At 33.4% G+C, this 22,746-nt stretch overlaps 1 protein-coding gene and 1 pseudogene across 2 annotated transcripts in view; both read right to left on the reverse strand.

The window, feature by feature from the left end:
• Positions 1 to 22,746, reverse strand: part of PGAP1 (post-GPI attachment to proteins inositol deacylase 1) — a 66,423-nt gene that overhangs the window by 19,915 nt on the left and 23,762 nt on the right. The window contains exons 7-16 of the mRNA XM_081051004.1: positions 21,262 to 21,328; positions 17,616 to 17,721; positions 16,805 to 16,860; positions 15,351 to 15,434; positions 12,407 to 12,453; positions 11,935 to 11,986; positions 8,386 to 8,463; positions 2,407 to 2,482; positions 517 to 590; positions 366 to 417 (exon numbers count right to left, since the gene is read on the reverse strand). Coding sequence (XP_080907130.1) covers positions 366 to 417; positions 517 to 590; positions 2,407 to 2,482; positions 8,386 to 8,463; positions 11,935 to 11,986; positions 12,407 to 12,453; positions 15,351 to 15,434; positions 16,805 to 16,860; positions 17,616 to 17,721; positions 21,262 to 21,328 — 692 coding nt within the window. The remainder of the gene's footprint in view (positions 1 to 365; positions 418 to 516; positions 591 to 2,406; positions 2,483 to 8,385; positions 8,464 to 11,934; positions 11,987 to 12,406; positions 12,454 to 15,350; positions 15,435 to 16,804; positions 16,861 to 17,615; positions 17,722 to 21,261; positions 21,329 to 22,746) is intronic.
• On the reverse strand, positions 6,452 to 7,972 carry LOC308498635 (heterogeneous nuclear ribonucleoprotein H-like; annotated as a pseudogene). The gene has a single exon. The product of its transcript is annotated as a heterogeneous nuclear ribonucleoprotein H-like (transcript).

Genomic DNA, 22,746 nt, shown 5'->3' on the forward strand with positions numbered 1-22,746 from the left:
AAGTAATAATGCTTAATAAGATTTACAAAAGATATTTACAAAAAGTACCTCCCACTGGGGCATATGGGAGGTACTAAGAAACTAGAAAAACATTAAACATCTAAATCTAAATTACTATTATAATAAGACAGCAAGATATATAGTATTTTTAAAATGTAGATATTTAAATGAAACAGATGAAGATGTTTACTATTAAGAAAGGGTCATGTTAAATATGTTGGAAATATAAACAGCTTTTCTATTATGACGTATTTAATTTTACTTCACATAAAATATATAGAAACATAAATACAGAAAATTCAAGTAAAGACCTACTGATTCTTCAAATGACAATATCATTATACTTTTTAAGATAATACACTTACCTTTGACTCCTGAGCACTTGCTTACTACGTTGACTTTAAAAGCTTGGTATATCTAACAGTTTGACCACAAAAACAAAAAACAAAAGTTTATTTGTTTGCTTAACTAAACAGTAAAGTAAAATCAAATCCTTGCTATAGTCCGGATAATTACCTGTCCAAAGTTCAGAAGCTCTATATTATAGAATAGGCCACTTGTATTTAATATCACTTTCCTTGAAGTCAATCCTGTTAAATTAAAAGTACTGTATTGCTTAGAATACCAAAGAATAAAAAAAGAAAGAAAAAGAACCAATTGCTTAAACAATGTTAAAATGATACCAACAGATTTTTAATGTTAAAAAACAGTTTACACATTCTGGCTTCTGATATGAAGGAATGAACTCCTAAAAATATGATCCTTCTTCAATAAACTCTGGACAAAAACATTTATAATGCCTTTTAATCATATGTATGTTTTAAAAAATCACTTTTTAAAAAACATTTATAATAGTTTTTAATCATATTTTGTTTTTAAAAAATCAAGCTTGTATTTCCAATTTCAAAAAGGTACGCTTTCTTGGTAGATCTCTTATTTTATAAGCTCGCTATCTTTAATGAGCTAAGTGATTCAGAGTTATCATTTCTGCATTGTTCTGAGTATTTTTCTATCAAACAAAAAAGGGGAGGTATAAAGATCTTAAAGGAAGTTTCCTCTACCAAGTAATACAGATTGTTTTCATGAATGGCATATAAGGACACAAGAGACAATCAAAAAAAGAGATTCCAACATCCAATGCCAGAATTTAAGCAAAAAAAATGTAACAATAGCATTGGATTATAACCCAATGAATAAAATAAATATGCATGAGTCCATTACTGACATAAATAAAAACGGAATAAATAAATAAATCAGGGAGAAAGGGCAACTTCTCCTTAGGAAGCATTCCAATACATATAGAATACCAGTAATAATTACCTCAGACTAGATAAATCAATAGATGCTAAGATTAGTGGTTTATTTTGAAGAAAAACAGGATATTTAATCTCAGAGTATCTCCCCCAAGATATTCATTAATTACAAAAAGGAAAGCAGTAAGTTTACAGTGGAAACACCTGGCACACACCACCTTAACCAAGTGATCAAGATTAACATCACCTCTAATTAGACACAGTGCTATCATGTGTCCTTTGATATGATACACTGAGAAGTACCCATCACTTCTGTGATATTCTTGCCAAAATGCATAACCTCAACTAATCATAAGAAAACATCAGACAAATCCAAATTGAGGGATATTCTACAAAATAACTGACAGGTACTCGTCAAAGTTGTCAAAATTATGAACAACAAGTAAAGACTGAGGAACTATCAAAGATTCGAGGAAACTAAAGAAACATAACAACTGAATGCAATGTAGGAACCTGGAGAAGAACATTGGTGGAAAAACTAATGAAAACCAAATAAAGCCTGTAATTTAGTGAACAGTATTATACAAATGCTAATTTCTTAGTTTTGACAATTGCATTGTTTAAGAGGTTAACATTTTTAAAATGTGAATGAAGGATATATAGGAATTCTGTACTCTTTCTGTAACTTCTCTGTAAGTCTAAAATTATTTCATAATAAAATTTAAAAGAATATGTAGTTATGTGTATTTTACCACAATAAAAAAATTGTAAAAAATATATTTAAAGAAATTTTGAAACCTTCTTAGGACAGATAAAATTTATACCTTATAATAAGCCTTTTTTAAAAAGGGCCAACATTTAGTATAAATTGACATGAGGACACACACACAAACACACAACTACTTGCCAATGTATGTGATCACGGAGAAATTTCTTTTAAAGTTCACTTCTCAGAAGATGACTGCTGCCCCAACATTAAATAAGAATCAAACCACTGGTCCACATCATATTGTTACTCTAAGAACCACACTTGAAATACACAACAATACTCTTGTTACACGGCTCTGCTTTATTGCAGCTAACTTGAAAAATAAATCAGCACTCTGTGAAAGGAAAAAGCAATTCTTAAGATTCCCAAAATCAAAATACTTACCAAAGGAAAAAAGATGAGTTACAGGGAGCTGTATGGATCTTTTCTCTTTTTTAAAGAATTCACAATCTACAACAAACTAAAACATAAAACATTGATTTATTAGGAAAAAACAGATTTAAATTTATAGTAAAATATCTTGACTTGATGTTTGAGGAGAAAATAAAAGTCTTTAGCTTTGGAGAAGGTATCATGTGTCACACTCTAACTCTGGCTATACTTAAATGGCAAGAATTCCTCAAGTAGAGATGCCAACCCAAGAAAACTTGATAAACAAGCTTAAGTTGATCGACAAATTATTAGAGGGTCATTTCTGTAACAACAGATCTATACAAAGTTTCCTTGTAGTTAGTGTTAGGTGTTTCTAGAAGAGGGGCATTAAAGGATGGAGCGAAGTATTAAGAGCCATGGTTAACTCAATATTAATTAGGGATTTAGATAATACATTTGAATACTTTCATAGTCAAAATGAAAGTGTCATTTTCCTTTTCTTAAAATTCCACATCTATTAAGTATCTACAGTCTAATTAGACTACAAAAGGCATTTGGAGACATACTGCCATTCATTGACAGATGGCTAATGTTACTGTAGAGGATTATTTTAGGCTAAACAGTGATTATAGTAAATAGAAAAAAGGTTTACTATGTATGAAGCAAGAAAAAGAAATGATATCTCAAAAAAAGATAACCTAAAATGTGACATCTGCATCACTATAATTTTTTGTAATGACAAAGGCATACGGAACTCTGCTCTCAGCTGTTTGCAGTAAGAACAGTTTCATTATTACTTTGATCTATAGGAGCTAAAGAAGAAATTAATCTGATGCTTAATTGTAGCTAGCAAATAGTTTGCTGTCTACAGAAAGCAGAAAGAGAGTGGGGTCTATCCCAGGCTTTTCTAATAATTACACCCTGGATTTTGTTTGAAGCAGCACTATTGTGTTTGCCTCTTGGATGAATTTTTTATTGTTTTTGAAAGTGAAAAAGAGATGAGGGAAAATGCTATTATGCTGCAGTACACACAAAGGAATTAAAGGAAAAACAAGTTAAGGGACTTTGTTTTTATTTTTTCCTCTTTACTTAACAAGGCAAAGAACACATATTTTCATTATACAAAGCAGCTATTAAAATGTCAGAGAAATCATTTATTGAACAGCACTATTAATTATATTTTTACAAAATATTTTTGACTTAGCTATTGCTCGAGATAGGGACAGAATTTTAAATCACTTTGTACAGGTATATCTTAAATAATACAATTTTTATTATTGTTTTAAAAATTTGGCCATGCTTTTTATGGAATTAAACCCTTCCCCAAGAAAAAGAATTCAAGTGTCTCTCTTTGAAACAACCAAGGTAAATAAATTTCTAACAGATACATTTTGTTTTCTGTCATCAAAAAAATGCAGATAATTCCACATTTGCATTTTGAAAACCAGATTATCAGTTAACTCGAACACTTTTAAACTGTGTATATATATATACATATCCTGTGTATATATATATATATACATATCCTAAAATATATATATATACACTAAAATATATATATATACACATATCCTGTGTATATATATATATATATATATATATACATATCCTAAACTGTGTATATATATATACATATCCTAAAATATATATATCCTTATGATGATAGGCTCTGACAGACATGCCTAAGTTATCCTAGTGAGATGGTGTGTGCAACAGTAGCACCAGCAAGTGTTACTTTCCAAAGAGCATTAAGGCATATTACACATTTATTAGGCTGCTATGATTTCCTGTTTGTGAAAACTCATTGATTTCTTGGAATAACCAGAGACAGTCTTTCCAAGTTTGGGAAAGATATTAAATTCATTCAAAACCAACTTGCCTGACAGGAAAATCCTTAAAGAGAGCTTTTTGTATGGAAGATGCTGAATTATTAGGTTGGTGCAAAAGTAATTGCAATTTAAAAGGTTACAAATAATTGCAAAAACTGTACTTACTTTTGCACCAACCTAATACCTCTCACTTGAGCCAAGCAAAATAAAACAATGAATCCATTCTAAGCTACTTGTGAGATTCAACCTTTGAGATGATTCTCAACTACATCCCCCTTTTTAAAATTTTCCTAATGGTTTTGGCCAAAAATCTCATCAACTTTCTCTTTCAAGAAACATTATTTGAGCATTTATGTGGTAGTACCTAAAGGTTGAAGATGCAAAGTAGAATGAAACATATCTGGTCCTCACTCTCAAAGAATTCACAGTATGGTGATGGCAGTGGAGACAGAAACAAATAAATTACAATTCAGTGTAATAAATTCCTCAAACAAGTTATAAACAAAGTAGCATGGGAGTAAGTAAGAGGAGGTTACTGGAGGAGTCCAGAAAGAAAACAGGAATACTTAGGCTAGATATTAAAGGATAAGTTTGTTGGGTGAAATATGGAAGGGTACTAGAGGGTCTTTTACCTCCGTCTTTTTCCTTACCCCCTACTTCTCTCAAAAATCACCACCCTTTTATTTCTACTTCCACTTCCACAGTACAAGCTCTCATAACCCCTTATGAAGTGCTTATTCTCTGTGTTTCTAATCTATCCTATACCACAGATCCATCTTCCAAAATAGCTCTGGTCCCATTACTAGTATAGTGAAAAATCTTTCAACCCCCTACTGACTCCTTAATTCTGTAAAATCCTGAATCTTCCAATTAAAATCTTCCACAATATGTCTATGAACTACTTTTTCAGACTTTTCTTCCATTACTATTGTACTCATGGTGGCCATCCTTTTAAAATTACTATTTACTTATTCACTGTTTTCTAAACATACCTCAGGCTTTCATATTTTCATGCTTGGCTCCCACTGTTTTTCTCTCTCTCAACAGTGCTGTTCATGATAACTTTCTGCAATGATGCTACTATTTAGCATCTTGAATGTTATTAGTACAGTCAAGGAACTGTATTTTTAATTTTATTTTATTAAGTTTAAATAGTCATACATGTTAGTGACCCCCTTATTGAATAGCACAGGTCTAGAATGTTCATTCTACCTATAGGAACCTTAAGTATCCTCTAAGACAATTTTAAATTCACCTCATAATAAAGCCTTTCTTGATTCCATCAATCAGAGATAGCTGCCCCCTTTACACTTTCCTTTTTTTTTGTTTTTGGTTTTCTTTGTTTTGTTTTTAAAAGTAAGATTTATTTGACAAGTTTCACTTAGTGCAATACACCTAAAAGGAAATCACAATACAATGAAGGATTTAAATCAAGGCCTCAGAATTTCATACAAATACCAAGACTAAAACCCTAAAGTATTGTATTGCGTCTCAAATTTTCCCCTTTAACTTAAAACAAGCTTAAACTTGCCTGCGTTAGAAGTTATTAAATGAAACTAAAATTAACAAACATGCCAAATGTTTCACTTTTAATTGTAGACACAGCTCCCATACTGAGTTTTACAAAAAAGCATGTCTTTCAACAGACACCCAAAGTGTTCCATGTAATGTGATGTAAGAGCAACATTTAACATAATTCAACTGCTTTAACCTAAATACACTTACTGCTTAAGTACATCCTACAATAGAACTAACTTGAGAAAAGCTAAAAATTGTTTAACAGTTATATTCAACTTAGTTGTCACATCCTAGATGAGTGTTTGTGTTCAAAAATACTGAACCTTAAGTCTTTAAAACAATCCTAATTTCCACTTAGAGTAAGCATAAATCACAAGCTGGTATTGCAAAACTGTTAAACTTGTTGTTTCTTTCTTTTAAAAATGTTGCCTAGGAGTCAGTGATGGGGCTGGTTACATTCCCCACCCATCCCTCATACTGGACATGCTAGACACCCCTCCCATTCCATTCACACCCATAGATGCATGGCTTCCGCCATTGTATTCTGTTTCCCCGAAAACAAGACCTAGCTGGACCATCAGTTCTAATGCGCCTTTTGGAGGAAAAATTAACATAAGACCGGGTATTATGTTAATTTATATTATATTATACCCAGTCTTATATTATAGTAAAATAAGACTAGGTCTTATATTAATTTTTGCTCCAAAAGACACATTAGAGCTGATGGTCTAGCTAGGTCTTATTTTCAGGGAAACACGGTAGTAGCTGCTGTTCACTGCTCCTTGGTTGCCTATGCAATGCTTGATTGAAAATCACTGGAGTTTTCCTGTAAAACTCGGTCATATCCACTCATGCTGCTCTGGCCACCATAACTGCCTCAATAACCTCCACCCAGCTGCTGGCTTGCGGGGCCCCCATAACTGGACTGATTTGACAAGCCCATGCCTTCCATCATTTGGCTACCAGAAGCACCAATGCTTGCTCCTGCTGTAGAATTCAAGAAGAGTTCTACATATCTGTGTTGCATATTTTCTTTGTCTTTCGACATAGCTGCCACAGCCATCTTCATCAGTTGCAAACTCAAACATCTGCTTCACCAGTTACTCTGCCATCAGGACCAATTTCAATAAGTACTCTCACAGAGTGGAGTGGTGAGAAAAAATTATAAATGTCATTCTCAGTGGCTTTGTAAGGTAATCCCCACATGTGCACACAGTGTCGTGTTGTGCTCTGGAAAGTAGAGCCACCATCCCCATATCTGTCGTCAAACATTCCTGAAAAACAGTAATTGAGGTCTCTTCCAAATCTATCTGACCCCAATCCATAGCCGTTATTATAGCCATTATAATCATCACATCCTCCATAAGCACCACGCCTCATCCTTTCAACGCCAGCTCCCGTGCCCATGCTGTTAAACCCTCTGCCAGCCCCAGGTCTGTCGTAGGGACCTGGACACTACATGGCCGTAAGCTTTCGTGGTGGATCATAGTGAGTTCTAACTTCAGCTGGACTGCTCTTAAAGATTTCGATATACCTGTGCCCTCTTCTTTCCTTGTGTTTCTTTACAGTCTTTTCAGCTATTTCCTGGGAAGCAAACTGCATGAAGGCCTCCCCCGTACTCCTCCCCTGGAAATCCTCCGGAAGGCCTCCCCCGTACTCCTCCCCTGGAAATCCTCCGGCAATGTTACCCCATTTGGCACGATTTCCAACCCTGAGAAGAACTGAACAATTTCTTCCTTGCTACATCCAAAAGGGAGTCCTCTAAGCCATACAAAACCATCATTGGCCATGTCAGGACTATTTGGACCAGTATGCTTCAACACCCAATCCATTTCAACATTGTTTGACTTGAATGCTTCAACATATCTGTGTTGCAGTTTCTCTCTCTTTTTTCAGGGTCAATTGGACTTCACCTCCTGATTCAAGTTCAACAAAAGCCTCGCCACTTGGTCTGCCTTCTCTGGTGTAGATGAGATGAATCCCTAGACCCCATTTTGTATTTTGCAATCAGAAAAAACCTGCAGCACTTCATCAGCCAAGCAAGACCAAGGCAAGCCCCGGACCTTCACCATGAATCCCTCCCAGCCTTTGGTTCCCAATATCATGGTCTCTTAGTGGGTCCTGGCATCGAGACAGACTGAATATATGGCTTCAATGTGGCTGAGAAAAAATCTACACTTGTCATATGTTTGCTATATTCTGATTTGATATATATTTTGGGGTACCTCTTGTATCGTCACTATTCCCCATTTCCAAATATATTTCTCTTCCCCAAGAGTATTTAGCTTTTTGAGAACCAGGTTTGTTTCTTCCTCATTTGTGTGCCTTCTATAATTCCTGGCATAGAGCTTACACGTAAAGGGGCACTCAATAATCAACATTTTGTGGGTTTTTTTTCAGTTGTAATAGAAGATTTTGAAAGACTGATAAAAGTATAACTAATTCCCACTTGGAACAAGGAGACTTGGTTTTATTCTGCTTAGTTCTAGTTAGAGTAACTGATCCTAACTGTCTTAGGTGAATCACCAAAGTGGCTATTGTTTTAGATAAGCCCTGTACTGAAGAAGTCATCAAAAACCAACTTAAATATTTAGCATGAATTTTCCCAAAACATTCTGATAACAACCCTCAATCCATTTGTTACCTTACTTCCATGAATAGATGGTACATAAACAACAAGATGAGACAATGATGGATAGTCTTGAAGTCTTAACGTCAGAGACTAAAAAAAAGATGAAAGTAAAAAGCTGGTATTATTTCTTAGGGTATTTAGAGATTAAAGAACATTAAAAAAAATTGCAAACACTATTTCTTACTCAATAAGTTACAAAAACACAGATTTTAAACTTTATGTTCAATACTTCATAAAATGCCCATGTTTACATTTTCAGGTTAATCCTGCTGAAAGTCAAAGTCCTAATAATTATGTAAATATGGATCACGAAAAATATTCCTTGGTTGCGTCCATTCATGTAAAAACAAATGACATTTAACACTGGCTTTAAATATTGTACATAATTATTTCCAGATTTGGTCTTTCTTTTTATAATTTGTCTATTTGTTTCGTAATGTTACAGTATTACATCTATATTTATTTTGGTCGTATATGACAGAGACTCAACAGCTGATAAATGAATGAATGCTAAATATGATAGAAGAGTTAGAACTTAATCTCGAAAGACTGTGATCTACCCCAAGTAGTACAGACTTGGTGGCTAATGATGTATATGACTATCATCCCCTGGAACTTATTTCAGTAAATGACATGAAGGCACAGTAAGGTTAATAATACACCTCACCAAGTGAACATCTATTCTGTTCAAGAGAAGTAAGACCAGATCCTACAGTCCATATTTTGAGGAATAAGTAGATAGGAGACTGGCCTATTTAATGAAAAGGAAGCCACCAAATACAGGTTTTTTTTCCCTGGAAGTACATGTAGGGTTGGGAGTATTTATATGTTGTTAACAATTTGTATGCATTAAGAAATTTCTGCAGATACTTAACTTTCTCCATTGTTCTTCAGATGCACCTGTGTGGGCAAGTCCAGGCAGAGGTTCTGAAGCTAAAGAACTGCCTGCCAATGAGTGGCCCTCTAACAACCTGATCAGATTTACTTGGGAGTGCTTGTTAAAAAAACTCCTGGGCTTCACCTCAACTCAGCAAAGTCTCTGCAACAGACATATATTCTAATATAAATGAAAGGGTCTTAAAAGGGCCACACAAACCACAGCATAGGCACCAGAGACCAACCAGACAGATAATAGATAGTATGAAAGACAAATTAATTAGAAAGAACCATGGATATTCCATGTAACTGTCCACTCGAACAGCTTTTGTTATTTATTCTCAAGAGTAACATTTTTCTCAATATTCTTTTTTTAGGATCAGAATACTTTTAAAAAGAATCCATGTCAAAATACATTTCCTTGTAAAGTTAAGTTCCAACATAGTTACAATGATTTCAGTAGAAATTTGACAATATAATAATATTCATCAAATCATTATGTCGACAGGTAAGATTAATATGAAGTTTGAAAATTTTTCAGTGTTAGTAAACCTGCAAGAGTAAAATGCCTTTAATGCTGAGGCACCACCCAGAGGGTATCCAACACCAGCCGGTTGAGACGTTAGAAACCCTTGAAGTTCTGTGGCTGTGTGTAAGGCAATGCTATGGTGCCAAAGTATGATTTAATCAGGCAGTGACTGGTTAATTTGTCTCATAAAACTTAGATTTCTTTTGAAAGTTAATTTTTTTGTTTGTTTTTTAGCAATAAGTCCTTACTAAATTCTTGGCCTTCTGTGTTTGTGTGTGTGTTTAGAAACTTCTTCATTGTACCCATGACAGAAAAGGCCCACATGATTGGTATTTAAAAATTGAATTTACAAGTGCTTTCTGGAGGCTTCCATCTATTTATTAACAGTACAGTCAGCATAGATGCCAAAAGTGAAATGATTCTCATCAATTATATAAATATGAATAAAATCCACAACATTTTTTCACTTTAATCTTTCCTTTCCCTTCAACTTCATGGGAAAGTAATTCTCTGTACTTTTTATAAATGGTAACACATATTATATGTAATTTTGGTTTTCATTATAATGGAAAAGTTTATTTGACTTTAACAATTACAGTACTCTTCAACTGAAGACATTTAAGATTAAAGAATATTGTAATCCTTGTTTTCTCACTTCTCTCTTTCATTTCCCTCTCCCCTCCCCACAAATTCTAGTACACTTGTAATGCTGCCTGGCAATCTCTTCTAGTATTAACTATAAAAAGTAAGGAGCTGGAAGAGTTTGTTCTCTTGCTGTTCAGCCACCTGTTTCTTACATTTAGAACAAACAACACAGGGGCCTAAAACTAGATGAATATATTGTTTAAACTCTGAAATTAAAAAAAATAATACAAGAAATATATTTTAAGAAAAAAGGAGCAAAGTAACATTTTATCAGGCTTTTAAAAATTATTTATTGCTTCCTAACTTTTAAATTACAGACTGCATAGTATATCCAAATTGGATATTCAAGAAAATATTTAATATATTTTATGAATTGATCAGTAAGTATATCCTAATACTTTCATTTTGCTCCTGCCTAAAATGTTAAGATAAAACTAGTGAAAGACCTTAAACATGTTTATATGAGTCAAATTACTTCTTTATAGTATTTGTTTCTATATATTTTTATAGTATAAATACAAAGCCACATGAATTAATATCCACAAAGTAAGAGTGACCAAAGTGACAGAAAAAATAATTGCAACCATTCCAAAGTCAAGTGTAAGTGACTGCAATTATTCATTCTGTTACCATTCCTCTCGGTATGTTTAAGCTCCTCTCTGTTGGTGTAACAGAGTTGACTGTGCACATGGATAAATATAAACAATAAGCACAACTAAGTAACTGAATTGCAGTGGGAGATGACTGGAACCAACAGGATGACTTCACTTTCAAGTCTATGACTCTATTCATTATGAAAACATACTTTATTTTTAAAGTATAGATTTATTTGAATTCTGAAAACTATCAGTTCTGACATGAAATTTTTGGTTATAACAAATATAATTAGGAAAGTATAACAGGTATTCTCATCAAATTTTAGACTTATTTTACATTCTCCATAATAGCTTTTGAGATGCAAATTAGCCTTTTGTAAAAAAGAGTTGCTGACCTAGCAGAGCTGCTTAAGGAAATCACTAATAACTATTAAATAAATTCCATGAGTACTAGAAAAAGTAGATCATTATGAAAATGCTTGACCACAAACTGTTTGTTGATCGGGAAAACGACTTTGTGTCTCTTTGAGATGCTCACTTCCTGATTGTAGGTCCTCTCAGGAAATGAATTCTGAGTATACTACTCAGCTCATATTTTAGGATAGACCATTCCAAACATACTCTCACAACAAATTTAAAAAATTTATCTAGCTCTTGGTATGATGCTATAACAGATAAATTTAATTTAATTTAGATCATTGTTAACTTAGTTTTTACTTCTGAAAGTTAGAAAAAAATTCATGTTATCCTCCTTCAAATTTTTCCATTTCTAGAGAAAATATTTCTAAAATGCAGATTAGCAAATCTCAAGTTTATTTAATACCTAGATGAATTAATAAAAGAGCACATTCTAAATTGCCTATAGGCTCAAATATTTTTTCAACTAAATATTAAAATTCTAAAGCCATAATTTACCTTAATTGTTGGCAGCAATTCAGCTTTCCATGACAAATCAACCCCTTGCCGGCTATGAAATAAATATGAAAGTATAATTAAAAGACAAATATATTATTATATAAATATAATATTAAAGTATATAATGTTAAAGTATTATAAATTATAAATAAGCTTCAGAGGAAAAAGAAACCATCTACAGACCTAGTATCAGGGAGAGTTCTAATGAAATGAAGTTTAATAAGTCTAATCTAATATATTCTATCCATAGTCCCTTTGGGAACAAAAAAATTGTTTTTCCTAGCAACCAACTCTTTCAATGTTTGAAAAAATTACTGGTATGCTAATTTCCTTTTTTTTAACTTAAAATCAATACTGTAATGGAGTATAACACCAAAATGAGCTTAAAAATGTATGAAGCTACTGTGAAAGTGTGATATGTGAGTATTGTTTATGTTGAGAAAAATGACCAATAGAGGTTCAAAAGACTCACCACATAGAAGTGCTGTTTATGCAGCCAAAAATCCAACTATTTGTATCCTGTTGGTTAATAACACAAACAAAGCGCACTAAATATTATAGAAAATAATTACGTGAAATAGGCATCTTCAATATTTTACTGTTTTATGATAGGGTCAGTAGGCACAATGGAAACATAAAATAGCCACTTACTATTTAGCAATGTATCCAAGATCTTCTCAAAAGTCAAATAGGTCAAGGGTAGGCAAAGAAGTCTAATGTCAACAAGATAGTAAGCAAGTAACCTAGAGTAGTAGTATGAGAAAGAGTGACCTGATGGGATCTCTCCACAGCATAATACCTAAGCATTTCTAATTTTTGAACCAATGCTTTCAGTTTGGCAAAGTCCATACTTTAGGTAGTTACATAGTCAGTCAGCAAGTAACATACATTTTAACAAAAGTAGAGAAATGAACACCTAGAGTTGCACTCTTATACCAACCAACAACAACAAAAAAAAAAAACCCAGAGCCAAGTAATTAAAAATAACAATCTAAGTACAGCCTTTTAGCTTACGATTTGAGGTCTCATTTGATTACCAGGCAGGTAACTTCTACGGAACTGAGAAAGTTGTTTGGATTGAAGCATTATTACAAGGGCTCAAGACTGAAACTAGATATTGCTTTATCAGCACAGTGTGGGAATGCTGTAGAAATGGTTATGATATTTTTAACCACTATTACACGTTTAGCTTCAGTCATTTAAGAGAAGTATGACCTAAGGTTGTTTTTACTCCAACTTTTAAGTCAGTAGTAGCAGCAATGTTCCAAGATTTGATGATCCAACAACTACTGAAATCTTACCAGGGCATAAGAGGATGAGAAACACTGTTCAGGCAGCCTCATAAATTTTTCCTTAGCTTACAAATAGGATTTTTAAAAAAATCAATCCTTTCATTAATAAAGTTCATTCCAGAGCCAAGGAATTATGCCCTCAAGGAAAAGAAAAGGCAGACATAGTTTGTGCCCTCATGAAACTTAATAAAATTTTAAGACATTTTTCAAGAATACAGAAATGAAAGCTGAACGAAACAAACAAAAAATAATATGGTATTTCTCTGCTCTCTACTGCTGGCAAAATACTCGTGTGACTTCTGTATTAGTTACTACCTATGCTTCTCAGAACAATAATGTCACATGAAGCAAAGCAACAAAACAAATCTGCATAGCCTAGACTGCTTTAAATCTAGAAAATCTAGCAGCCTCTCAAGATCCAACCCACTTTCATAATGGGTTTTTGCAGCTACTAAAGGAACCTATCCTCAAAGATAGCCCTTATTATGAAAATTGCCAATATTCCACACTACTTACTTCAGTGTACAGGGAATTCCGACTCATTCATCAATGAACAGAATAAAGTATTATTAAAGCCCACCCTAAAACACTGTGTTGATATAACCCAAAAGAACAACTTCAGGTTATCTTGTAAACATTCCTAACTAATTACAAAAACTATTGAAAAATCTTAGAAAAAGTCACTCAGGAATTGCCGACTAACTCCAGAAGTACACAGAAAAGAAAATGCTACTTGATTATAAAATGCAGTTCTAAAGAAAAAAAAATAAATCTGCCTACAGACCTCAATGGCAACTAAAACCATTAGATAAAAGATTAGGAACTTCATAATGGATGACTCATACTGGTAACCCCTAAGTCCACTGGTAAGTCTTACGTCACTAAAAGCGTGACAAGCAGATATTATATACACCTTGATGAGATACACAGCTCTATTTATAAAACATTCTTGCCACAAAAATTCATCTGAATCTAACCGAGATTTTACATCTAACTACCATTTTACAGAAAACATAAGGGATAAAAATACATGTTAAAAGACACCACAAGAATACAATCACCTAAACCCAAAATGTGGAAAATTCTGGAGAGAGCACGTTACCCTTCTTTAACAAATAAAAGAGTTAAAATCCATGAATCAAATGCAATGTACACCCTTTGGCTTATGATTCAAATAAACCAACTTAAACATAATAGAGCAGAGGAAAATTGAACATGGACTGGATATCACACGACATTAAGAAATTCGCAACTTTTTTGGATGAAAATAATGGTATTGTGGTTACATGTAAAATTCTTATTTGTTAGAAAAATATATCGAAGTGTTTATGGATGAAAGGATAAAATGCCTAGAATTTGCTTTCAAAAAAATTATTCAGTCAAAAAACAAATAAAGTGAGGAAGGGACAAATGAAGTTAGAATGGCAGAGAATTGATAACTGTTAAAGCTGTATGCGATGGTTCCATGAGAATTTGTTATTGTATTCTCTCTCTCCTTTTGTTTGAAAACTTCTATAATACAAACTGAGGAGATGGTTTTAAATTCACCATATGACCTTATGCTAATTAATACCCATGGACATTAATTATGGAAAAAGGATCCTCCAATAAGCCAAATGGACAACTTGCACTTTGGCAAGGATTTTTCTCAGTATAATACAGATACTCTGATGTGAAATTTAGTACTGAATATGAATATTTTCAGTCTCAGGGCCAGAATCTTGTGGGATAAATTGCCCATCCAGATTTTAGGCTGAGAGATGCTAGTCTCTGTGAGCGATGCAAAACTAGCACCTAGCCCACAATGCCTGCCAACCATCTTTTCTAAATGCTTTATGATATATCAAGTGGCAAAATCTACCAACTAAGTGGTATAATAGATCCTAGTACATTATCAGCTACAGAAACATTTTAATGAATACTTTTCAATCAAAACTTTTCAATCAAAACTTTTCAAGCAAAACTTTTTCAATCAAAAATATTTTGTTCCAGACAAATATTTTTCAACTAATTAGATTTTTAGTAAGAATATATAGCTAAAGATGAGATCTATAGATAGCAGTTGAATTTAAAAAGTGAACAGTTAGCCTTTTAAATTTACATAAAATGTACCAGTTATCTTACCAGCATCGTGCTCTGACAATAGGCATGAGTGTAGATTTTTCTATGATTTGCAAGAGGAAATGTAAAATATACTTTATCAGATTCCTAAAAAAAGAAAGAAAACACAATGAAACTATCACGAGTAGATAATTTCATCATTCAAAAATCCAGATAAGGCAATCATCAATTTTCTAATTCCATCATTCCTGGTGCTGCTGAGAACCAATATTCTAGAAGTGGGAAGCTAATACAGATGTAAGATAGAGAAAACCCTGTAGTCCTGAATTTGTCTTAAATGTATCAGTATGAATGCATGTGTTTTGTTTTGGTTTGGTTCTTTGGCCTTATGTTAAAGATAAAATACGTTTCTTAGCTCTCTGTCCATTGAAAAGGCCTAGAAATGCTAGCCTACTAGCCATAAACATCTCTAGTGGCCAGATTATGGTTTTGGGGTGTAATTTCCCAAATATCAGAGTAGTTCCTTAGAGAAAATAGTTGATTCAAGGTCTAAGGCAGGAGATATACAAAATGCTCTGAAACATCTTTTCATACTAGACAGTAAGAAAACTGTCAAAGACAACTAAAGAGACAACTGTATCAAAAAGATTCTGAAGCCTTACTTGAAATGGCTTACACTGGTCAAAGGTAAAACAATTCTAATATCAACTTTAATATCAAAAATAGAACAATTTTAGTGTTTCAGTTTAAACAGAAACACAAACATCCTTAGATACATGAGTTCATAATACAACTCACTATTCTGAAAACCAGAGCTTATAAGAACCAAAGATTCAAGCAATTATCATTTTTTCCCTTTATGATTTGTTCCACTTTTGACAAATTTAGTAGATGAAGTTTTTCTATATAGTGTTCCAGTTAATAAATAAAGAAGGAATATTCAAATTAAAGTATCATCATTTTTGAATCCCCTAAATGAATTAGTGACTCTAGGCATTATTCATCAATAGCTGCTAACAACATCACAAAAAGAGTGTCTAGCAAACACAAAAACCTGAATCTGATCAAGCTTCTAGATCCAACTAGTAAGTCACAGGAAAAGAGTAGGCAAAGGAACATACTCAATGACACCACAGAAATGCAATCAGAAAATCAAGACCGAAACTGTACGGGACAAATGACTTTTTTCTTCTCAGCAAATAAACTGCAAGGAAAAAAATGGTGGTGAAGTAAATATTGGAGATTAAAAGAGGAATAAGAGACATATCAACAAATACTATGTGGATCTTGTTTGTATACTGATTTAAACAAACTAAAAAAGAAACAACAAATTTTTCAGTTACAAAACTACAAAACTGAATACCAACTAGGTATTTATTATTAAGAAATTACTATTAAATCGCTTTACTGTGGGAAAATGATATGTGATTATCTTTTTAAAAGAGTTTTTAGCTTTTAAAGATAAATACTAATTTTTTTTTTTAAAGTAAAATAAAGTCCACTGGTGCTATACTTACATTGTAAGCCACATAGGTCCATTTTGACACTTTTACTGGAACCCACATAGATGTCCCTAAGGTAAAAGGAAATTAATTTGTTTGACATATATATATAGATATAGATAGATAGATAGATAGATAGATAGATAGATAGATAGATAGATAGATAGATAGATTAAACAATTTCTTTTATTGAATGCTGGTGAAATACTTCTCAATCATAACAGGATTTGAAAGAGAAGTGGTTTCCAGAACATTGGCTATTTTAAAATAAAAAATCTAGTGAGATGTTCTCTATATACTCATCACTAAACAGCATTCACATCAAGTAAAGCATTTTAAATCTATTTGGCGTCCTTAACTCTAAGGAAGTACCACTAGAAGGAAATCAATATTTCATTTTCCAAACAAGACAAGTAATTAAATAGTGTATGACAGGTATTATATTTAAAAGAAAGATTTACCAGCAAAACATATGCTTTTAATTCAAAAGAAAATTGAATGCCTGATACTGAGGTTCTGAGTCAAGAATAATATGGCATTTATTTTATGTGACTGTCAGTCAGGAGAATACAGACATTTAACTCTATCTTTTAAATTTTTCAACTTGTCATTTTAGCTTTAGGACAAAATTTTTACCAGAAACTTCTTACCAATTGCTTTTCTATTTTTTCCCCTCCTTAACCAAGAACTTAGAAAGAAACCAGCATAGAGAAATTAATACAATATAGTAGGATTGTAGTACCTGAAGTATCCCAGTTTCAAAGACTGTCTGCTAATAAAAATAATAAAACTCTACTTAAAATTAAAACACGCTATTACCACTAACCTGTTAAGTCAGCAATTATTGCTGGATTTTCCTCGAAATGTTTTGCTGGGTGTCTTATAAAGTGGTGATTTAAAACTGACAATTTCTTCTTGGGATTTTCAGTTATCTAGAAAGAACATTGATACATTCGGCATCCTTTCAAATTCATTGTGATAGTTCAATGAAACTTCGCTTCAAGTAATAATGATAAGAGCCAATAGTTACTTACTCTGGGCTACACACTATTCTAAGTGCTTAACATGTTAGTAACTACTTAATCATCACAAGAACTCTAGGAGATAATAACCTTCTTATCTGTATTTTAAATATGACGAAAACTAAAGCACAGAAAAATTAAGTAACTTACCCGGGGTCATGCTCCTATTAGGAGTCTGAGCCAGTATTCAAACCCAGGCAGTCTGGCTCCAAAGCCCATGCTTTCAATCATTATGCAATAGTTCCTCTTAAGTAACAGTTGATTAAAAACCATATACCATGTTTCCCCGAAAATAAGACCTAGCCAGACCATCAGCTCTAATGCAACTTTTGGAGCAAAACTTAATGTAACACCCAGTCTTATTTTAATATAAGACCCGGTCTTTATAATATAAGACCTAATATAATATAATACCAGGTCTTATATTAATTTTTGCTCCAAGACACATTAGAGCTGATGGTCCACCTACATCTAGGTCTTATTTTTGGGAAAACACGGTATGACGTGTGATAAAAAACTACAGTAAGTGTTTAAATAAAAAAAATTGTTTTTACAGTCAAAGATACATTGCCATTAATCCCCCTCAAAATACTCCACCTCGCTTCAAATACTCGTATCTCGTCATTCTCACCACTTTCTGGAGCAGTTCTGGAAGTCCTCTTTTGTGAGTTTTTAGTTGTGCCGTTGTGGCTGCCTCGATGTCCTGAATCATTTTGACTTTGGAGAGGAGCCAGAAGTCGCACAGTGCTAGATCTGGTGAATAAGGTGGATGAGGACACACCGTATTGTCTTTATTTGTCAAACATCCGTACCAAAAGTGATGTGTGACACAGAGCATTGTCATAATGGAGGATGATTTATAGCACACTTTAAAACACATCTTCCCTCAACCATAGCTCACACCTGACTGACTGTACCAAACAGGTTGAAACTTGTCACACACTGTTACTAAGGTTCAATGTGCCGCTTCCCTTATTGAAGGTCCTTGCCTTTCCATTGGATGGCACTCGGCAGCAGCATTCACCATATTTTGTAATCACAACTGAAAAAGCCTTCATGTCACACATCACTTCTATATACACAATTGCTGTCTGATAAAAACATTACGGTGTGTCCTCATCCACTTTATTTACTGGATCTGGCACCGCACAACTTCTGGCTCTTCACCAAAGTAAAAATGACCATGGAAGGTAAACATTTTGAATCGATTCAGGATATCAAGGTAGCCACGACAGCACAACTAAAGACACTCACAAAAGAGAACTTCCAGAACTACTTCAGAAAGTGGCAAGACTGATGGGGTAAGTGTGTTTGAAGCAAGGGAGAGTATTTTAAGGTGGATTAATGGTAATATGTCTTTTACTGCAATATTTTTATTTATTTAAACATTCACCACATTATTTGATCACACCTCGTAAAGATGTACAGAATCAGTTAAGTGCTCCTCCAATCTAGTGATTCCAGTACACTTAGTTCCCAATCTCAGACCAGTGCCAATCTAACAAAGAATTCACTGGTCACTAGAGAAAGTATGAACTGCCAACTGTACTTCCTTGGAAACTCCTTAACTGTTCTACTTATTTTCTGTGGCAAAATATCCTTTCTTTTGTGAAATGAAAATGCAAGCAGATAATAGTATTTTTCTGTTATCTGTTTTAAAATAGCTAGCACAATAAATACTGGCAACTTTATATCAGAACTTCTCTTTAAAAAAATGTACTGGAATACAAAATTCATTTAGAATCTACCACTATTTAGTTCTCTAGCATCATATTGAGGCCCTGACAGGGAACTGATTTTCTCCACAACATAGTGAGAGAATGATAAAGAAATGACTGTGAGGACCCAGGTCTACTAAATCTTTTCAATGCCTTAGAAAGTCATCCAGCATTTGCTTGAACATTTCTAACCTGGTACTTTTCAAAACACTACATTCCAATTCAACAATTCTTACTAAGAAAGTATTCTGCCTTTTTTAGAGCAAGTATCTGACTCCTTGCTGCTTTGATATGTAAGTTGGGGAACAGCCCTTCAAAATTGAAGACTGTTATATCACTATCCAAATGAAACATTTCTTCTATAGATTAAATAACTTCAAAAACTCAACTGTTTTTCACAGAACTGTTTCAGACCCTTCACCACTCTGACTGACTTTCCTGGATAAACTCAAGTTTGCAAATGTCCATCCTTAAAATATGATATACAAAACAGAATATAGTTCTCAAGATATTGTGTAACTAGAGTGAAGGAAAGTGAAATTTAACTTCACTGATGCAAACTCATTACTTCAATCAAGTCAGTCTAATACAAAATTAGTTTTGATTTTTTTAAAAAGCAACCACATCTGTTTGCAATCAATTAAAAGCCATAGGTCTTTCTACCAAAATTTCTGTTAAGTCAAGACTCTCCCATCCTTATTCACGCCCCAGAAATCCATCCACCCACAAGTTTTCGGCTTTGACTTTTACGCTGATAACCATCAGAAATTACTCTCTAATCCTGATTCCTTGGTATCACATGTTCAGGACTAATTATGCTTTGAGTTATAGTTTCTCTGTATATGTTTGCTTCGTCTCCTAGACTATATGCTTCTTGAGGGGTAGGAATCATATCCTAACATTTTACTGTCTAATATTTAGTCCAGCCCATTATATATAGTGAGTTTATGAAACAGAACTCAGTTTCATAATATTTTGATTGTTAGCAGTATGTTAGCAAAATTTTCTCATTTGTCCCTTAAAATGTGTCTGTAAAATACCCATTCAGAATTATAACTTATTACTCTCTAGTATTAGTTTTCTCATTTTAGGATTTAGTGAAAATCAAGATTTGATTTATTAAAATTTATTAAAATTAGGTTTACATACAATTTTTAAAGAATATGACTGAGATACTCCTGTTTTTCATTGGCTCAAAGGGGATTTTTCTTCAAACTACCATATGTCATTTCAAATACAAACTGATCTTACAATTTTAATTGACTATGTTGCACTCTCTCAAGCAGACTAAAAATTATTGCCATAAGTAAGACTTACAATTAAAACAATGTTGAAAAACTGAAAAATGTTTGCATCCCATAACCAATTCACAATGTTAACTCTATAAAGCTGATTTACTTTAATAAGTATACTAACTTAAATATAGTATCTTCAAACTTAACATGTGATAAAACAGAACAATTTGGGACTCTGTTATTGCATTCCTCAGGGGAGAGCTAAGTATCTGATTCTAGCGGTAGTTAAGCAGCTTTCTGAAGGGTTAAGGAAAATATAGACACTATCACAGTATTATCAGATGGAAATAAAGATATTCCCATTTTGAAAGTGATTATAGTCGACATAAGGTGTAGGCTTCTATTTACATCAAAGTAAAAAATATGTATTAATTCCATCACTGCTATAACAAAAGCTCTTATTTTACTGAAACAATTTTTAATTTAAAAATACATACTTGTTTAGTGTCTGCATCAATAAGATCAAAGAATGCTCGAATTGTAGTCAATTGCAATTGTTTACACCTGAAAAAATAAGTGTTACAAATGAAATCCTTAAAAATATACTTTTTTAAGACACAGGGTAGCTGAATGGATAAGAAAACAAGACCCTTACATATATTGCCTACCAGAGACTCACTTCAAATCGAAAGACACACACGGACTGAAAGTAAAGGGATGGAAAAAGACATTTCCTAAAAATGGAAACAAACAAAAAAGGTGGGATAGCCTTTCGGTCCTTGCACACAGGGCAACTAGGTCATAAAAAAAGGACTTGATGTGGAACCGCCATTTCCCCCGTTTTTGGTCTCTGCACATTTGGCAGGCCTCCCAACAGTGCTATGTTGGGACAGAGTACATGGAGGTTCACAACCTTTGATCCGTCCAAGCCACTATGAGGAGGGCCCAGGGAAGAAGTGGCCATTTTCAGTGGGAAACAAGTGGCGATTGCTAGTTACAATGACTCTGTACTTTGGATCTGGATTTGCCGCACCTTTTTCTGTAGTTAAGACACCAACTACTAAGAAATAAAGATGCTTTACTTAATCCATGAAACAGATACAAAGAGAAGCATTTTAAGAGGTGCAGTCACTTTGAAAAATGGGTCAAACTGTTGAACTCAACATACTAGATATGTTTGTAAATAAACTTATGGCATGAATCTTTAACAAAAAGCTGGGATAGCAGTACTTATACCAGACAAAACAGACTTTAAAACAAAGGTTATACCAAGAGAAAGAGAAGGACCCAGGAATCCCACTTCTGGGTATTTTTCCAAAGAAACCCAAAACACTACTTTGAAAGGACATATGCATCTATATGTTAATTGCAACCTGGGAGTCCATCAGTGGATGAATGGATAAAAAGGAGGTGGTACACATATACAATGAAATGTTACTCAGCCATAAAAAGGAATAAAATCTTTCCATCTGCGACAACATGGATGAACCTAGAGGGTATTTTGCTGAGTGGAGAAAGCCAGACAGAGAAAGACAAATGCAGTATGATTCACTTATATGTGGGATCTAAAGAACAAAATAAACAAACAAAACATAAATAAACTCATAGATACAGAGAACATTTTGATGATTATCAGCTGGGAGGAGGGTTGGGGGAATGGGTGCAAAAAGGGAAGAGATTAAGAAGTAAAAATTGGTAGTTAAAAAAACAGTCATGGAGATGTAAAGTACAGCATAAGGAACATAGTCATAATATTATAATAACTGTGTGGTGTCAGATGGGTACTGGATTTATTGGGGTGATTACTTCGTGAGTTGTATGGATGTCTAATCACTGTGTTCTACACCCAAAACTAATATAATATTGTATGCCAACTGTAATTAACAAATAAAAAAATTATTTAAAAAACTATTTTAAAAAACAATATGCTACAGAGACCATAGAAACACATACTTTTCATACAGACACGTACAGTTCTATTA

Source organism: Rhinolophus hipposideros, assembly GCF_964194185.1.
Source record: "Rhinolophus hipposideros genome assembly, chromosome: 6".
Classification (NCBI taxonomy): Eukaryota; Metazoa; Chordata; class Mammalia; order Chiroptera; family Rhinolophidae; genus Rhinolophus; species Rhinolophus hipposideros.